The 17,651-nt window shown below is 36.7% G+C and overlaps 1 protein-coding gene across 1 annotated transcript; it reads right to left on the bottom strand.

Annotated features, from left to right (window-relative positions):
* Positions 1 to 682: 682 nt before the first annotated feature.
* On the bottom strand, positions 683 to 16,611 carry LOC109195251 (desmoglein-2). The gene is made up of 14 exons (XM_019347181.1): positions 16,482 to 16,611; positions 12,568 to 12,696; positions 11,196 to 11,351; positions 9,980 to 10,121; positions 9,333 to 9,496; positions 8,432 to 8,566; positions 7,795 to 7,980; positions 4,807 to 5,216; positions 4,582 to 4,724; positions 4,256 to 4,477; positions 3,824 to 4,066; positions 3,127 to 3,260; positions 2,697 to 2,996; positions 683 to 2,453 (listed from the first exon to the last, which is right to left on the bottom strand). The coding sequence occupies exons 1-14, from the start codon at positions 16,524 to 16,526 to the stop codon at positions 1,443 to 1,445; spliced, it is 3,420 nt and encodes a 1,139-aa protein (XP_019202726.1). The 5' UTR covers positions 16,527 to 16,611; the 3' UTR covers positions 683 to 1,442.
* Between the last annotated feature and the right edge of the window lie 1,040 nt (positions 16,612 to 17,651).

The raw sequence follows: 17,651 nt of genomic DNA, 5'->3' as shown, positions 1-17,651 counted from the left end.
GTATATATGGCCACACATGATTGTATCTATCAAAGGTCTATTTGACCTTTGATAGGTCAAGGTCACCAAATTATTCAAGTTCACTGTTAGTAGTTATGCCTATGGTATCAATTTGAAAATTGTAAGTAACTTTTTTCTTGAGTTATAGCATGCACCAGATTTTCAGAAAAGAAATCTGCGAGTTTTAACAGATGCAACTTCCATCCATCCATCCATTCGCTTCCGCTTATCCTTTCCAGGGTCGCGGGGGCGCTGGAGCCTATCCCAGCTGTCATAGGGCGAGAGGCGGGGTACACCCTGGACAGGTCGCCAGTCTGTCGCAGGGCCAACACACAGGGACAGACAACCATTCACGCTCACATTCACACCTAGTGACAATTTGGATTATCCAATTAACCTATCCCCTTAAACTGCAAGGGGACAGATGCAACTTATGGTATCAATTTGAAACTTGTAGATGACATCTTTATCAAATTGTTAAATTTGCAAGATTTTCCAAAAACTTGACCTCTGTCGCCAAGATCTGAACTTGTCCGAGACTTTCAGTAGACGCACCTATGGTATGAATTTCTAAATGCTACATCACGTCATTCTTGAGTTATTGTGTTCACAAAATTGGGTTGTCCATGCTGCAGTATCCATCAGTCTAGGCTGAGCAATAACAATCAAATTCAATGACCTAAAAGATTTTAATGTTTTTCTTTTATTAGTGTAAAAATGCACAGATTGTATATACGTATAAAAATAAAACAAGACAATGAGAGCAGTGATGAGCTAAAATATAACATGAGAATATAACAGTTGATATCAATTATACCCACACACATAATGCACTGTTAACTTGAGAACAGAGAAGATCAGGTAAAGTTGATAGTTACATGATAAGATGATTTTCTGATATTGTAGGGAGCATTTTGTTGTCATGGTTTGGGTCCACTTGTCTTCTTAGAGGCAAAGTTCATTCCAAATCATAACCACATTCTGATTTATCAGCTTTATGATGTGATGAGTAATATGAAAGTAGTCTCTTCGATGACATAAATGCACCATCCAAAGGAGATTATGGATTACTGAATGGATTGATTATTCCCACAGGTCTAAGTGCAACTGTTTTGCTTGATAGTAGCAACATTTCAAGGTGCAACATCTACTAAAATACTAAAACGAAATAAGGGTATCCTTTAATCTGTGAAATGATTATATTTCAACCAGGAAAAGCTGCACAAGCTGCATATCCCTCCAGACACACACATGCGCGCGCCACCACCCTTCACCACCACCATTTGCTCTTACAGGCTTCCCATGAAAATACTGAAAGCACAAGATTAATACACTATTTTGAAACTAAAAAAGGCCATTGGTTGTCCAGGAATTCATCTGCCATTTAATGATTTTCTCTTGTCACTTTTAAAACCAGTAGGTGGGTCACTATAGTGAATGCTCTACTGATTTGCCTTTAAGGCAGTAGATTGGCTGCTCCTGCTGTAGATGACCTTTTCAGAGCCAAAGACCTCACTCTTCTTTGAAAGACCTCCCTCTTGAACCAGCTGCTTGTTGCTGATAGTTGGCATGCCAACTGTCAGCACTTTCTTAGATCCTGAGACCCCTTCTGACAGTAGAGTACTTCCCTGAACAAGAAGACCCTGGCTCCCCTTTAGCACTTTCATTGACCCTGAAGGGGCCTTGCCTTTGACAACCATCATGGTCTGGGACCCAGACAAGCTCCCAGCTTGGATCAAGCCATCACTCCAACTATGGGTGTCACCATTCTCCACCAGCACCATTCCAGGGCCCTGGGCTTGTCCACTGGACATTAGTGTCTGTCCCTGAACAAATACTCCTTGGGCAGGTCCAGTCTGTGGGTTGTTAACCAGCACCATGCCTTGAAGGTTGGTGGTTGGCGCCTCAGCCAGCAGCACAGTGTTGTGGACCTGTGGCTGGACTACATAATGCATTGGCTGCAACACAGGAGTGGTGGTGTAGTACACAGGCTGCTGCTGCTGCATCAGGAGCATCTGGCCTTGATTTGCCAACCCTGCTTTCATTGTGTTTATCTCTTCCTTCACCTTGGCTGTACTTTCCTTTACAATTTCAGAATGCTCAGTTGTCTTCATGACCACACTCTGCTCCACTTTGGAGATGGCAGGCTCCAGTTTGGGTGGAGGGGAGAGCTTTTGTGCACTCATCGAACTTGATACTGAGGTTTGAGTATTGATGTAGGCATTAGGGGTAGGGGGTAGCACTTGTTTGTCATCACAAGAAATTGTCTTGCCTCTGCACACCTCTGCGAGAGTCTTGAACTTTGGTCCGAGGTCATCGAGAAACTGAAGGTCATTGTCTGACTCCAAAATGCTGCTGCAGCCTACTGAGCCAGCAGAGGACCCTTGGCCCTCATAGTCATACACCAACAAACCGTCCTTCACGCCAAGGTTGTCATCTCCACTGGCTGTCTTCTGTATTTAAAAAAAAAAAAAAAAAAAAATCAGTACATTTTCAAAATAACGAAAGACATATTTATTGACGACAATGACAGCCAATAAAAAGTGAATAATATCCACATAAACATTATTAGTTGCAACATTAACACATGTGTTCACATAACATCATAAGTAAAGCTACTACATATCATGTTTAGTGTTAAAACTTTCCATTTAATTGGATTTAGTTGTCCATTTAGTTGTCAGCTAATTTCTCACCTGAGAGTAATACTGTGCCAGGAAGTAATGTGGCAGGGCCATGCTATCAAAAAGTCCACCTTGACTTGATTCTCTGGTGTTAAACTCAGAATGGAAATCAGTGAAACCCCTCATTTCTTGTCCGTAGTCAGTTGAAAAACCATCTTGATAGGTGCCCCATTTCATCCCATTAATGTTAGTGAGAGATGCCTCGTAATCCAAAAAACTTCCCGCTGGTGCTGCTACATTTTTAACTGTGCCAGTAGTCACAAGGAGGGGATTCCTATCCACTTCTTGGAGTGAATTCACTAGAGGCACTTCCTATAAAAGTCATACAATTGTTAGAACAGTGAACAGTTTAAAAATCACTTTGATGGAGCTTTCACAAAGACATCATCATCGATGCCGAGATTATTCTGGTTTTCAGGACTTAAGGTAGTTGCAGTCTCACCGTATTTTCTCCCGGCCCTTCGGTGCAGTAGTTAATAAGGTGTGACTTGGTCTCACAGTCAGGCATGTCACTAAAGAGGTCTGGAAACTGTTTAGTGGATCCACATAGGCAGAAGAACAATAGCAGAGGAATGACTGTAAAAAAAAAAAAATGTTTTATTTCAAGTTAAAGCTACAAATGTGGTGTGAGGTCCAAAGAAGGAGCAACAGTTTTTCAAAAATGTGTAAAATCCCTAAAATATATGTAATTACTAGCGATTCCTTAAAGCTTTGGTAAGCTTTGGGGGATTTTAAATTGTTACACAAAGCTAATCTGTTTAATTTTTGTAGTTATTGCTAGCAAGTGTAGAATAGTTTGGTCTGTAATTACTTTTGGCTATGTATTTCCTATTGGGAGAGACACAGGGTTTATTAGGTAAACCCTGCTAGTACCAGTTTATGCCTCTTCCTCACCTGCCTTTATTCTCCATAGATTCCCCATAGATGGTGTTGTGATGTGATTGGCTTATTATATATTTATATAATTAAAAGCTGACCAAGTCTACCGATAAAGTAGTCAGTACCTACCTATAAAGATTTATTTAAGTTTTTAGGTAAGAGAGTTACATTTTGGTATGGTTCGGGTATCAGTATATTGATTTCATTGTCCTTTTTTATCTGATCAAAATTCTAAAATAAAATAATCACATAATGCTTACTTAAGAGCAGTAGTAGGCCCGCTAGTATTAGCCCAATGGCCGCAGGTCCTAATGATGTTGTTTTGCTAGCATGACCATTGCTGCCTCGCTTTCCACACACAACTCCATCCTCGCAGGTGCAAACTTGGACCCTCATTCTCTGAGGTTCAGGGCAGGCGTGTCCCTGCTGATCCTTCACCACAAATTCCACTTCATAAACACCAGGCCAAAAAGCCTCCTGAGACCGCAAGATAGCTGCAGTGTCTGTCAGAAACCAGAAAAATGTGATGTAATGCATTACTCATAGATTTACTCTTAGTGTGTATATGACAGATTGTAATCCACATTTTTATCTCAAAATAAAATAGTTTTCTTTATTTAACTACTATATCTAAAAAAATAATAACCCCAACAAAAACAAACATACAAAAAAAACGGAAATCATCATCTCACCATTTAGATGCTCCATGTTCCATTTCCCTTTTGTGTTTTCTGGGATGATCTCAAACTGAAAAGGGGGGCCATTAGGATATGCGTCTTTATCATTAGCATTCACAATTACAGCATTTGCTGTGGTGCACAGAGTCTGGAAGTTGCTGGTCAGGGTGGGGCAGTGGTCATTAGAATCTTCCACTTGGATGGCTATCGTACCAGTGGCTGTTTTGCCAGGCATGTCTGTGGTGTAAAACCAGAAACAAACATATATAATCCAGTATTTTCTTTTCTTTTTTTTTTTTTGCTTTGATATTTCTCCAGAGTGTTCAACATTCATGCTGTACCATCTGAAATGCAGAGTATTTTGGCAGTATATGTCCCATTGACCAGGTATGGAGATTCCCTGTCAGGCATCTTGTTCAGTTTGATCTCAGCTGTCTCCGGGTCAATAGTTAGCCAGTTGTCAGGGTCTGAGCCTTTGGCATATCTACAGCAGAAATAGACCAGTTATTAGCATCACTATTATTGTGCACAGAAAGAGAAGCTGACACATGTGTATGTGGACTGACTTGACTGCTTTAGCTGGTTGTCCAGTATCCCCATCCACTGCAGGGTAGCTTGCAATAACATTTTTAATGTTAAAGGATTTCCCTCCCTCTGAGACGGGAATAGCTTTGACTTTAGGATTGAAACGTGGCCCCTCAGGCTGGTTCTTCACATTGATTTTGATAGGATAAGTTTTAAATCTTCCACCGCTTCCGCCACTTGCTCCACTGGCTCCACTGGCACCACTGGCACCACCTCCACCTCCACCACCTCCACCTCCACCACCACCGCCTCCACCACTACCACCACCACCGCCTCCACCACTTGTTCCAAATGCTGCACTTGCTGCACTGCCTCCACTTCCAACTAATGGATTCTTGTTCCTGACGGCTAAGCCTAGTTCAAGGTTCTTTACATCCTCATAATCCACAGCCTGTAAATGACAGATACAAGAACATATCTTTTAGCTCAAAAAATAATTAAAATGATTGATGACACATAAGAAACAGTACAGTGTTTTATATGCATTTATAATTGGAGTGTTGCTATTGTTGTTACATTTTTGCTTATTATAAAACAAAAGGTATTATGGATTTTATATAAACTAACCTGCAAAGTTATGCTCCTGTGCTATGTGTTATGAATGTACTGAAAAAAGTAGTTAAAGTAATGGGCAGTAGTCATATAGCAATGCCCAGTAAACCTCATACAGTGGTAATAGTTTTGTCTTCCAGCCAAGTACTACAGGGACTTGACGCAAGCTGAATAAGCAAGTCAATGACAGCTTAAAATATGTAAGGCAAAAATTAACGACTCCGGGCTTTAATAGATAAGAGACACTTATCAAATTTTGGAATACTTTCAGTCTAAGTTCTCATTGTAGGGTGTAATGCGTTCCAAAGTAACAGATTATTGTAATGACATTAAGTAACTCTGTAACAAAGTAATGAAATGTGTTATTGTACTAAATTCAATAATTTGATTAAAATTTAATTACAGCTACAGTTATGCTGTTGCTTGCATTACAGAGGTGCATCAGTTATCTGAATGACAGTTAGATAGAACAAAAAAAACCAAAACAAAACAAAAACAAAGCTGAAAAAAACAAACCAAAAAAACCCCAGAATATCTTTTGCTTCCTGTGTATTTATGAACTTTGGACATTACTCTTATTTTTATTGCCTGAAACAATAAGAGCACAATAGTAATGTACAAACTGCATCTAGGACAGAAACAACTACATTACACTCCTAATACAACGTTTTCTTTTTGCAAGCATCTCCACAGACAGTATACTAAAACAAAGCTAACAAAGAATCCTGAGTGATGTTAAAGCATAGCATATGCTGACCCCAGGTCAGGTTGATCTTCAGCAGGTAACAAAAGAAGTGATTATTACATGTTTATGTTTCTAAAGTAGAATCACTGTGGCATTCACTTTAATGTGTCTTTGGGGTGACATTCAGCTTTGCAATTTGTTGTCATTTTTGTGTTCATATGAGACAACAAAAGAAGCAAAGTATGTGTCCTCATTAGGATACATATTTGTGTCAATGTGTGGCACTCTAGCCTCTGGTTTATATTATCAGCTCAGATAGTTATGTTTTTTATTAGTAGGTTTATATAACATAATTATTAGGTAATTGCACGGAAATACATTTCAGTATATGTTACAGAGTAACGCAAGTAATGTAACAGGTTGGGTTACGAAGTAACATGCTGCATTACTTTTAAAAAAGGTAACAGTAATGTGTAATACATAATTTCTTTTTAGAGTTGTGACCCCAGCACTGGTCCCCATCTACTAGCCAGATTAGGATTTGCAAAATTCAAAGCAAAATGTTGTTTTCTTATATGCAGTTTAAATTTTAAAAATTGAATAACTAATCATATACTAAAGCCACTTAAATCTCCTCATTTTTCCAAATTTGATAGAGCAGAACACAACAATGGTTCATTTTAATCATTAAGCATTAAAATTCTAATCAATGACTGTGACTGACTCAACTTTTATAATTGTTGCACAGTCCTGTTGCAGAGATTGATTTTGGGAAGTGTTTTCTGTGTTTCTCAATAAAGGGTTTTATTTAACTTGAATTATTGAATCATTTTCTTTATGTAGTCAACAAGAGCTCATATTCCCCTAAGAGAAGCAGCAGTATTGAGAATAGTGGATATATTAGTAGGTGGTGCTTAGGAAACACAAGGCTTTTGTCTTGTTCAGTGAAGGGGCTTTGTTCCACATAACCCTCCAAGTTATGCATGTGCAATAAATGCAATATCGACTAGATGAGTCCCTAAAGCTGATTAACTGAAAACTTAATCAGTTAATCAGTATAGTGAGACACACAGGGCACCTTTAGTGTGGGGAAATGTGGGTATTTTTTTGTCAAACATTGATTATTGACTAGAATGTTTAATTTTATTTTTTTAAAACAATTAAAAACTTAAAAAGAGGTTTTTTTGGCGCTTATTTAAAATATTCTGCTAATAATTTTAACCCTGGTTCCTCTGTCTTCTTTAGGGCTTCCTGGTGGCAGCCAGTGTGCCCCTAGGGGTAGGCAGGGTGAGTTGGGGTGAGTAGTATTTTTAATAGCAATTCACACTTCACTTTCATTTTCTAACTAAATTACTAAAGGAGCAGTGCATTTGTCTCTTTGTTATTTGATTTAATTTTTATGTTTAATCATATGTATAATCAAGGTTGTAACAGTGTTTCTTTAAAATTAAATTAGTGGCCATCTCTCTGCAGGTTCACATTTAATTTAGTCTAATGTCCACAGGTTCATTTAAACCAAAGTAAAACAAATCTTCATATATGTGAATAGCACTCTTGTGAATGGCAGCATAGTCAACCATAGGAAACAATCATCATCATGCAGTGATCAAGGTTCTGATCCTTACCTCATTCATAAGAGGGCCAGTTGCCACAAAGTTTGACTTTGCGCTTGCCAGATAGTAAAAAAGCAGAGTAACAGCACATAATTTCTTCCCAATTAAAAAGACTGTACCTTGTCAAGCATTAAGATGCCTTCATTGGTGTTGGGGTCTGTTTTAATGCTGAAATACCCAGCCTCATTGCCTTTGACAATGTCAAACACAGCTTCCCAGTTGTCTGTGCCTTGTAGATCCATGTCCTCTGCTTTGATTCTCATTACCTCCACACCTTGTGTGTTCTCCTCAATGCTTCCTTCATACTGTAAGTGAAACACATAACATGAAATTAGAGTTCAGCTGTGTGCATGTGTCTTCACTCTACACTAATCTCCTCCTGTGTATATACTGTCTGCATCACTCTGTTCTTGGTCACGTCCTCACTCATGTTGAGCCTCTGTCAGTCTGTTCTGTCAGTCCTATCCTGCACATTACTTGTTTTCAGTGCCATTTGAAATAACTTTTTGATCTCAGCCAATAAAAACAGTTATTTCACTCACTGACATGCAAATCAATTCATAAATCTAAGTAATGTTCTTTTTTTCTGGATTTTTGGTTGATATTTTGTCTCTCCCATTAAAATGAAACCACCATAAAAAATAGATACTTTTCAGTTCTTTCTAAGATAGGAAACTCACAAATTCAGCAGGGGGTGAAATAAGTATTTCCCCTACTAGATATGTTAATATAGAGGAATGTAAGGAAGAAAGGTACCTGCTCTTTTTCCAGTGTGGGAGAATTATCATTCACATCAAGGACATTTATGATAATAGTGGTAGTTCCAGTGTTTCCACGGGGGTCACCATTTAGATCTTGACCTTGTATCGTCAGAATGTACTTACTACATGTCTGAAATTAAAAGACATCAAAATAGTCATTGAACAAATAGGTTTGTACAATAATGCAGTTAGAACAGAGAATTGGGATGTTATCAATATGTTTCATCATTTTTGTCATAGGATCTAACTGAATGGTATATTTTCAAACTGTGTAAAAAAAAAATAAAGAAAATGAGTATAAAAAATAGAGTTTAGCTAGCAAAGAGGATGTTGTTGGCAATTTTCCTGTGCAACCAAAGGAAAATAATCAGTGTTATCTTGTAATTACTTTTCTAAAATTGGTTAAATGATTGCAATTTCATTAACACAAGCACAATAGAGAATATTGTTGATGAAATGGTCAAAAAGTTAAAAGATTTGTTAAATAGGGTAAGATGGACTTCACTGTATCCTGAATATTTGTGCTTGGATGTTTGTTTGTTTACCCCAGTAAGCTCGTTCAATAATAATAATGGCTCTAAAGGCCCATTCTGAGGACACAGAGACCGAGGAATGCATGCAACAGGTCATCGAAAAACAAAATAAAAAACAAGCTCAATTGTATTGAGGGCTGTGGTTTACTGTTCCACCTGCCCCTTCAGCTGTCACTGATCTCTATATGCTCCAGTGTATCATCAATATGTTTTTTTTCTGATAAATAGGAAGGTTTTTTTTCTCTCTATTTAAAATGTCCTTACGATTAATATCTCACCACTATCCCGTGTTATTAAAGAACTTTCTTGAATCACATAGCCAAACATACAGTCTAAACTGAACACTGTTAGTATAGTTCATACCTCTCTGTCCAGAACAGGCCTTTTAACAAAGATGGATCCATTTTGTCTGTCTATGTAGAACACATCTTGCGCTGGATTCTGAGCTATGATGCTATAAGCAATCTGAGAATTGACATTTCCTGGTTCATCAGCATCAAATGCATCGACTGTCGTAACAAAGGTACCTGTAGCATTAAATGAAAAAAGTCACAAAACTTAATTTCACGTTCATTGACACTGTACATGATAAAAACAAACATTCTGATCTTCATATTGATATTGTTCAGTGTCTTGCTCTGGTTTTAAAACAATGATACAAACTTGTTAAGAAGAGCTCCTAACTGTTGTGTGCCATTGTAGTCTCAGTTTAAGTAGGTTATTATGCTATTTACATAATGGTTACAAATGTTTACAGAAAATTGTTATTTACAAGGTTAGACAATAAATAAATATATAAATAAATAAATAATAATAGTGAAATAACATGAACTACAGAACGCAGGCTGTCTGTAACCTCCAGCAGCTCATTGGAAAGAGTTTACCAATTTGATCACTTTTACACAAACACTATTACAAAATCAAAATCCTTTCTTTAATTTATAATTCAATCATTTAGTTTTACACCGCTCACTACTATTACAAATTTGAATGAGATTCACACAACTGACCTTTAGGACTGAGTTCATCCACGTCAGCAGGATCAACATCTGGAAATACTGGAGAGTTGTCATTCTCATCTACAACCTTGATTCGTAAGTCAATTTTTTTTTCTGCAATTGTGCCATCATTGAACGTAGCAACACCAGACAACTGAAAGAGTAGTAGATAAAAATGTAACCATTGTTGTTCGTTATTTAGCTTGACATAAACTACAACACCTTGCAGTTTGCATTTACCACCAGTAAAGGTGTATTTTACAAGCTTAGGTGACAAAGGTTAGTGAAACCAATGTATCAGAGCAAATACTATATATTACAGTGAGCAACGGAAAAAATATCTTTATAGAACATTATATTATCATGGTAAAGTTGGTCTTTCTTCTTTTCTATAAAATGCCATCACTTCATCTTTCTTTACACTATGTCACTACTATGACTGAAAATGGTATCCTGTAACCTTTAACATGTTTCTAATTGGCCACTGATGTAGTCGACAGCTGTGGTCACACGTTCACATACATTCATCATAGGCATGAATGCCAAGGTAGTTTGGAACTTTTAATTATTTCTTTTAACTGGTCCAAATTATATATACAGGCTTTTAAGCACAGTCCACAAATTTTCAGAAATCAGTGGCCTTTTGGAAGACCCAGGTGCGCCCAAGCTTCATTCTTACTGATGATTTGAAGTGAAAATGAAGAATTTGACGTTAGTTTTTCTTCTTTATTATTCCATTCAATGTATCAGCAGCACTGGGAGCAAATAGTTCCAGAACATGGTGCTACCACCACCATGCTCACCATGATTGCACAGCCGAAATGCCGTACAATCATTTGGAAAATTATTAGTCTGTTTTTACCTGGTTAAATAAAAATCTAATTTCCAAGAGATACCTGGCATCATGGCAGCAAAAGTCAAAAATACATGTAACACATAAGTACATAAAAAGAAGAGTTCAAAGAAATGACCCAAAATTGCCATGACATTCATTCTGATGATGAGCATTTGCAAACGTCCACCACAGCTGTAGATAATTCTTAAACTATGTAGAATAAAGCACCGTATGAATGTATTGCTTAATGTTTTTTATAGTCTGAGGTGATCATTAAGACTAGGAAAGGGGTATATAAATGGCAGTCCATTTTCAATTATCTTAATATTTAATGTATTTAGGACAGCTGTTGAATCTTATTCAGTACCAATGAAGAACTACAGGAGGACTCACGTTGTAAGTATCGATCTCTTCCCTGTCAAGCAGTTTAGTGACACTAACATCACCAGTATTGGGGTCAACCACAAAGACATGGAAAGGATATTTGTTTGCCCCAACACCTTCCAGGGAGTAGCGAAGATTTGAGCCAACTTGAAAATCGGATCGAATCTGAAACACAAGGTGGACGACTTCATTATTTCACCACATATGCACCAACAAAACAAGAGCACTAGTAATTCAATCTAGTGACAAGTGTCACCAGGTCTATGAAATGATTATTTCTGTCAAACAAATTTAAATATTAAACACAGATAACGCATGTAAACACAAAATGCAGTTTCTAAATGGTGTTTATTATTAAGGGGGTAAAAAATCCAAACCTAAATGTCCCTGTGTGAAAAAGTGATTGTCCTCTAAAGCTAATAACTGGCTGTGCTTCCCTTAGCAGCAACAACTGCAACCAAGCTTCTGAAAACTGGGAACAAAAATGGTGACTAAGTTAAGAGATAACTCTATAACAACTGTCACATAATTGAAGTTGTCTATTTCATTAAATAATTTGTTTTTAACATGAATTCTTATTATGTGTGAAACTGATTTATTCTTATTCTTACAGCTGGTGGTGTTAAATTGTCAAATAATAAAACATTTTTTAAACAGTATGCTAATCATCAGAATCAAAATATTTCGATACAAAAAGGAAACTAGGGGGTCACAGGTGCTCCAAGACAGTAAGAACAGTAACTAACTAAACTAAATTAAATAATACAAAAAAGAAATTAAAGAAAATAAGAAAGAGAGGTTAAAGCATCCACAACTAAAGCAGGCTGCATGACGGTTGACACATGCACACTAATTATAGGTAATAAGTTTATTACAATTCTTCAGTGTTCTCTTCTATATTTTTGGTTGCATAACTTTCAAATAATACTCTGAATGCATTTAAAATCACTGTCAGCAAGCAAGAAAATAACGGGGGGTTAAAGATCCCTTCATAAACAATAAGATAGTCTTTATATTTCATGAAAGCCCTCTTACAATTGGCACACCCAGATCCAATAGGATCCCTATTTTGACCCAGCACCTAGGAATGCTAATGCTATTCTTCAGAGAACTGATTGCCCAGTGGTTTCTTACAGTCAACACCTTATCTATGACATAAAATGTTTCAGAAAAGTTTAGGCGATACCTGAAGAAAAACCATCTTGGTCGCACTAAAAAGTCATGGTTAAACATTAAGTTACTTCACTAAGGCAACACTCACATATATGATTTATGTCAGCACTTGATGACAGCCTGATACATGGGTATGTTTTGCTTATGACAGGCGTTTATGCTTAATAATCAGCAGACAAAATTAAAGTAAAAAGTATCAGTGACTTACCTTAGCAATCGACTTCTCTTTAGTGTAATCGAAATTTTCTTTAAGAGGTTTTGGAGGAAGAACCCATTCTCTTCTTTTTCTTACCAAACTGTCTCCAGAGTTGTGACTCTCTACAGCAAGAGCTTGGAGCTATAACACAACAGATGTTATTATGTCAGCATGAAGGCTTATTTAACTGAAAATCTACATACAATTAAATGGTGCTAAATGGTGTTAAATATCCTTACATGGGAGATCTTGGAAAAAATATTTAAAAACAAAAAAACTTCAATGTTCTTACATAATAGCTTTTAGAAATTTAAGGCCACCAATATGTTTCAAAGGAGTTAACTGAACATAACTGTCACGGTCCTGTGTTTGTGACCCAGCGTTTATGTTTTGGGCATTTTTGACCTTGTTTACTTTTTATTGTAGTGATCTGTGATTCTAGTTTGCTGGTGCTTCCTAGCTTCCTTATGATTTTCTAGTTCTTAGTTTCTTGTTCGTTTAGTCTCGTCCTTTTTTGTGTCATAGCTGTCTGTCTCATGTGTTCCACCCAGCTCGTCACGCCTCCCTCACTTTCAGTCTCTGTGTTGTGTTTCCTGTTTTATTTTGTCTGGTTCTTTCTGATTGGTTCCTCGTTCCACAGCTGCCTCCACTTCCCTGATCATTCTCCTGTGTATTTACTGTGTGAATTTCCCTTTGTCCCTCGTCAGATCATCTATTCATCTCCTCTCATGTTTCAGGTCTCAGGTTTCACGTTCTTTGTTCAATCGTTTAGTTTTGCCCCGGTTAGTTTTTGTTAGTTCTTCATTTGGGTCCACTCTCTTTCCACTTCACACGATCGGCCACTGCAGACCGTGACAATAACATTTAGGGCAAAATTAGAGTTCTAACTAATCAAATCAATATTTAGTATGATCACCTTTAGTTTTTAACTTTCTTGGGCAAACTTTCTTGTAATTTAAGTAGTTTTCAAGAACAATGCTTGTCTCTTTTGCCTGCTAGCTGCCTTTTGTCTCATTCTCTGTTAAGATGGTGTTGAAGTCTCTAACCTCTTAATACCTAGTTTGACATATTTCAAAAGTTCAAGAGTTTCAAAACTTCTACATTATCAGTTTGATTTTTTCCCCCCTGAAAAACCTAAACAAGTGGCACAATACACTTTAAGTAATTTTAAAAAATGCCAGATGTAGCAAATACAATACAAATTAAAAGTCATATATGGAAGTTAAAGTCTTATTAATTTTTAAACAGATTTGTCAAATGGTTCAATAAACTCGCAATTTTCCAAAAAAGTCAACTTTTCTGGCAATTATTTCATCATTTACTGTGGGTTTTTCTATCCAGTATCATATTTTTTTTTATCATATTTTCTATCCAGTATCATATATAATATATTATATTGTATCATTTTAGTGTACTGTCAGTACACTAAAATGATACAATATAACTGTCACACAGAAAAGTGAAGCCATTCAGATGGTCCTGGCTTTACTTCTGCTCTGTTTTCATAATTCCATCAATTTTGACAAGAGCTTCCACCATGTTTAACCATGGCTGTAGACACTCACTGTTCTACTTCTGTCCTGACCTCCTCTGTACGTACAAAGATTTAAGACAGAATTTTCAAATGTGGATCCATCATTCCATGACCTGTTAACACTGATATTTACTTAATTCCTTGTGTAACTTGGAATACCTCAGCCTTTTCTCCCTGTTTTCCTATTTTAAGAATGACTTGTTAACAGCCACCCTTCCACTAGGACCATTTCTGAAAAGGCTTCAGTGAGCAATAGATAGACCAAATGGAGTGTGAGATTCGTCTCCTAAGCCTTGCGTCAGTTTTTTCTTGAGTTTTTCCTACTTCTTTAGACATAGCTTTAAGATGCTGTCCATGTACTGCACATATTTTTTTAGGCTGGCTACATTATTTTTTGTCCTTCACTTTTCTAGCTCCTCAAATGTGTTAGTGACATACTACTGATATATATGCCAGCACTCTTAGGACCCAGTTTTATATTGATATAGTTTATTTTTGTTCTCACGTTTACACAGACTTGTTCTTTATTAGTCAGGATATACGTTAGAAAGCCTTGCACAAAAAAACTGTTTGTCTTTGAAAACATATAGAGGACTTCTGCCTTGTTTTAATCATCCTAATATGAATGATGCATCACTTCAAATTGCAGTCTTGGATTACAGAATCTGTCCTCGCTTGTTTTTGTGGCTTTAAAAAGTTACATTATAAAAACATTCTAAATTCCTTTTTTTTTATTGCTACTGATACACAGTAATTCACAATAATTATCACTGGTTCATATTCACAGATTAAATAAAAGTGGCATTGGGTCATGTTCCTTTCTAACCTTATTGATGTCTCTAACTGAAATAAATAAATAAATAAATAAATGTTTTTAAAAATTGCTACTTTTGCTGGAACCCCATTGATAACTATAGGGAAAATCAACCTCATACCTTGTGACATGCGTTCGTTGTCACAAAGTATGTTGATGACAAATTACTTTTTGTTACAATTAATTGCCAAAGAATGTAAGGATCGTCATTTTGAGTCAGCACCTTAAGCTTTGAGCTAATGAGTTTATAAAAAGATGATCAGTGAAAAAGTTTTAATTTTTATTTGACTTACAGAAAGAGAGAGAGAGCGCGAACTCACTGCCACCATGATGATGATTATACAGGTTTGTGAGCTGTAGCCTAAATACTGTATTTTATCAACATCAAGCTGTGCCAAACTGTGGTGACTGAATTTGGCTTCTATACCCTGTTTCCTATACAGCTTCACTCTGATTGCATGTTTATGTACACTCACTGTTCACCCCTCTGTTACGGACTCTCTAGCCTTAACTGGATGTGGGTTATGTCCTCCAATACTGTGTACAATCGAGATTATTAAGGATTACTAACTTCACCATTTTTATATCTTTACCACTAAAGGTGTATCACTTGTATTGCCTCCGATATGTGCTATTATGCACAATTAACAATATGAGTGTAATTCTAAACATTAAAGTAATAAAAAGTTTCATTACTTTTGTTATAATTTTGCAAATTACTTTCTAGATGTTTTTGAATAGATAACACAAATGGTTAAACAGAGAGACAGACAAGGAAACCTGAACAGACATTGAAAAGATAATGAAACCAAAACGAGAAAAAAAACATTTTAAGTGTATCTGATATTTGTGTGTTTGTGTTGCTCCTGTAATATGAAAATAATGCTAGTTCAGGCTCATCATTGCATTTTATGTTATTAATGTTGGTTTACTAGTGATAGTTTTTAAAAACGATATCGTCATTATAATACTGGTCCAGGATCAGCATCACAACTGACCAATGGCAGTAAATAATAGAAACAACACCAGCACACTTCATCGCATACACCCCTGTATGTCATACCTCTCATTAATCTAAATGGAAAGCAGCTGAAAGTAACTTTAATATAAATGGCACAACCTTTACATTTTTGAATCTAATTTTTTGAAATTAGAATCACCAGTTAATCTAACATAAGTAGGTAAACAGCTTTCTAGCTGGTAAATTATTGGCATCACAGGAGAAACACACCCAATCACTCCATCTAGAGAAAAATTTCACATGGAATACTTCAAGCTTCCAGAGAAGGGAGTGCCTTCACAATTCTAAATAGAAGATGCACAGCCAAGTATGCAATGACAGCTAAACATTTTCAGTTACACTTAGTTATAACTACTATCAGTGAGTTGGATGAGAAAATGATGTCGTGTTTCTATATAATAGCAACAGCTCATTTGCTGAAACATCTTCCAGAATTCAGATAACAGAAAATAAACAAAGACATTTCAAAACCAGTTTGGTTAAGTGGTGAAATATCTTTTTCTTTTTTGTTTTCTTCTTCTTTACTTTTTAAATTAAAAAAAAAGCACTGAACTCACCGCAAACACCAACAACACAAACACAGGAAAAGAAGCCCGAGTCATGATCGGGGAAAACTCCAAACGAATGTTATCCGATCAAGTGAATTCTGGAGGCTATGCTTCCTGAATGTGACAGTTGGAACGAGATGAGGTGGCTTATCACAGAGCGTATCAAGGAGGAGGGACTCTTTCTTCCTCTCTCTATCTCAAATAGACAAAGACACACACCCCACACAGTATCAAATTCAAGAGGAACATAGATAGTCGATCTTTAACATGACTGTTCGTGTAAAGATGCCTGTTTAGGTATGTGAAGTGAGGGCAAAGCCAGGGCCTTGTAATATGAAGCATGTTTACCATACCCAAGCTAACTTTAATGCCAGCTTTATCTGGATTCATTTACCACAACATCAGCAATCAATGGTTACATGTAGCTGGATAACAACATGCTAAGTTAACCCAGGTTTTATTGTAAGCATTTACATGACAGTTGGCATTGGCAGCATGTGGCCATTCACAACTATAAATAAGTGTTGTGCCAGCAGAGCAACTGATTTTACAAGGGCAGATAAAACTTTGTAGCCATATAAAGGTCTGTAATAAATAATAAAATTATTAATAATAAAAATGTTGGACAGTAGTTTAGTAATAAAAGCCTTTTCAAATGTTTGTGTGCTTTGGTCAAGAACGGAAAAGAGCTACTATTTTTGGCCTATGTGTAAGTTAACAGACTTCAATATGACACTGATATAGGCGACACCTTCATAACATATACCTATCATAGGTTTGAGGGATCTTTCAGCAATGATGGCACTTTTTTCCAAAGAGATCAATAGATGTAATTCTGTACCTGCTGATTGTTGATCTGAAACTTCACCTGCTCTGGAGCAGGTGAAGTTTGAGAAGGAGACTGCGACACTGAACGGAGGGAGACAGACAAAAAGGGCGAGACAAACAAACCTAAAGACAAGAGTGACTTAACTGCGAGATGGAAACTAGAAATACTGATCAACTCAAGAGTGCAACCTAACTGAACTAGGAAATAGAAGACACACAGAGAACATAATAATGAATAAAATAGACTCAAAATTGTGTAAACAGAAAACACTGGGTCAGTGATCCAGGTACCCTGACACCTAAAGCATGGGATTTTTAATTAAATTTTCACTTGGACCACAGCTTATTAAT

This window comes from Oreochromis niloticus, linkage group LG17 (assembly GCF_001858045.2).
Source record: "Oreochromis niloticus isolate F11D_XX linkage group LG17, O_niloticus_UMD_NMBU, whole genome shotgun sequence".
NCBI lineage: Eukaryota > Metazoa > Chordata > Actinopteri > Cichliformes > Cichlidae > Oreochromis > Oreochromis niloticus.
The sequence above is the reverse complement of the archived record's forward strand: the minus strand, read 5'-3'. Positions and strand labels throughout refer to the sequence as shown.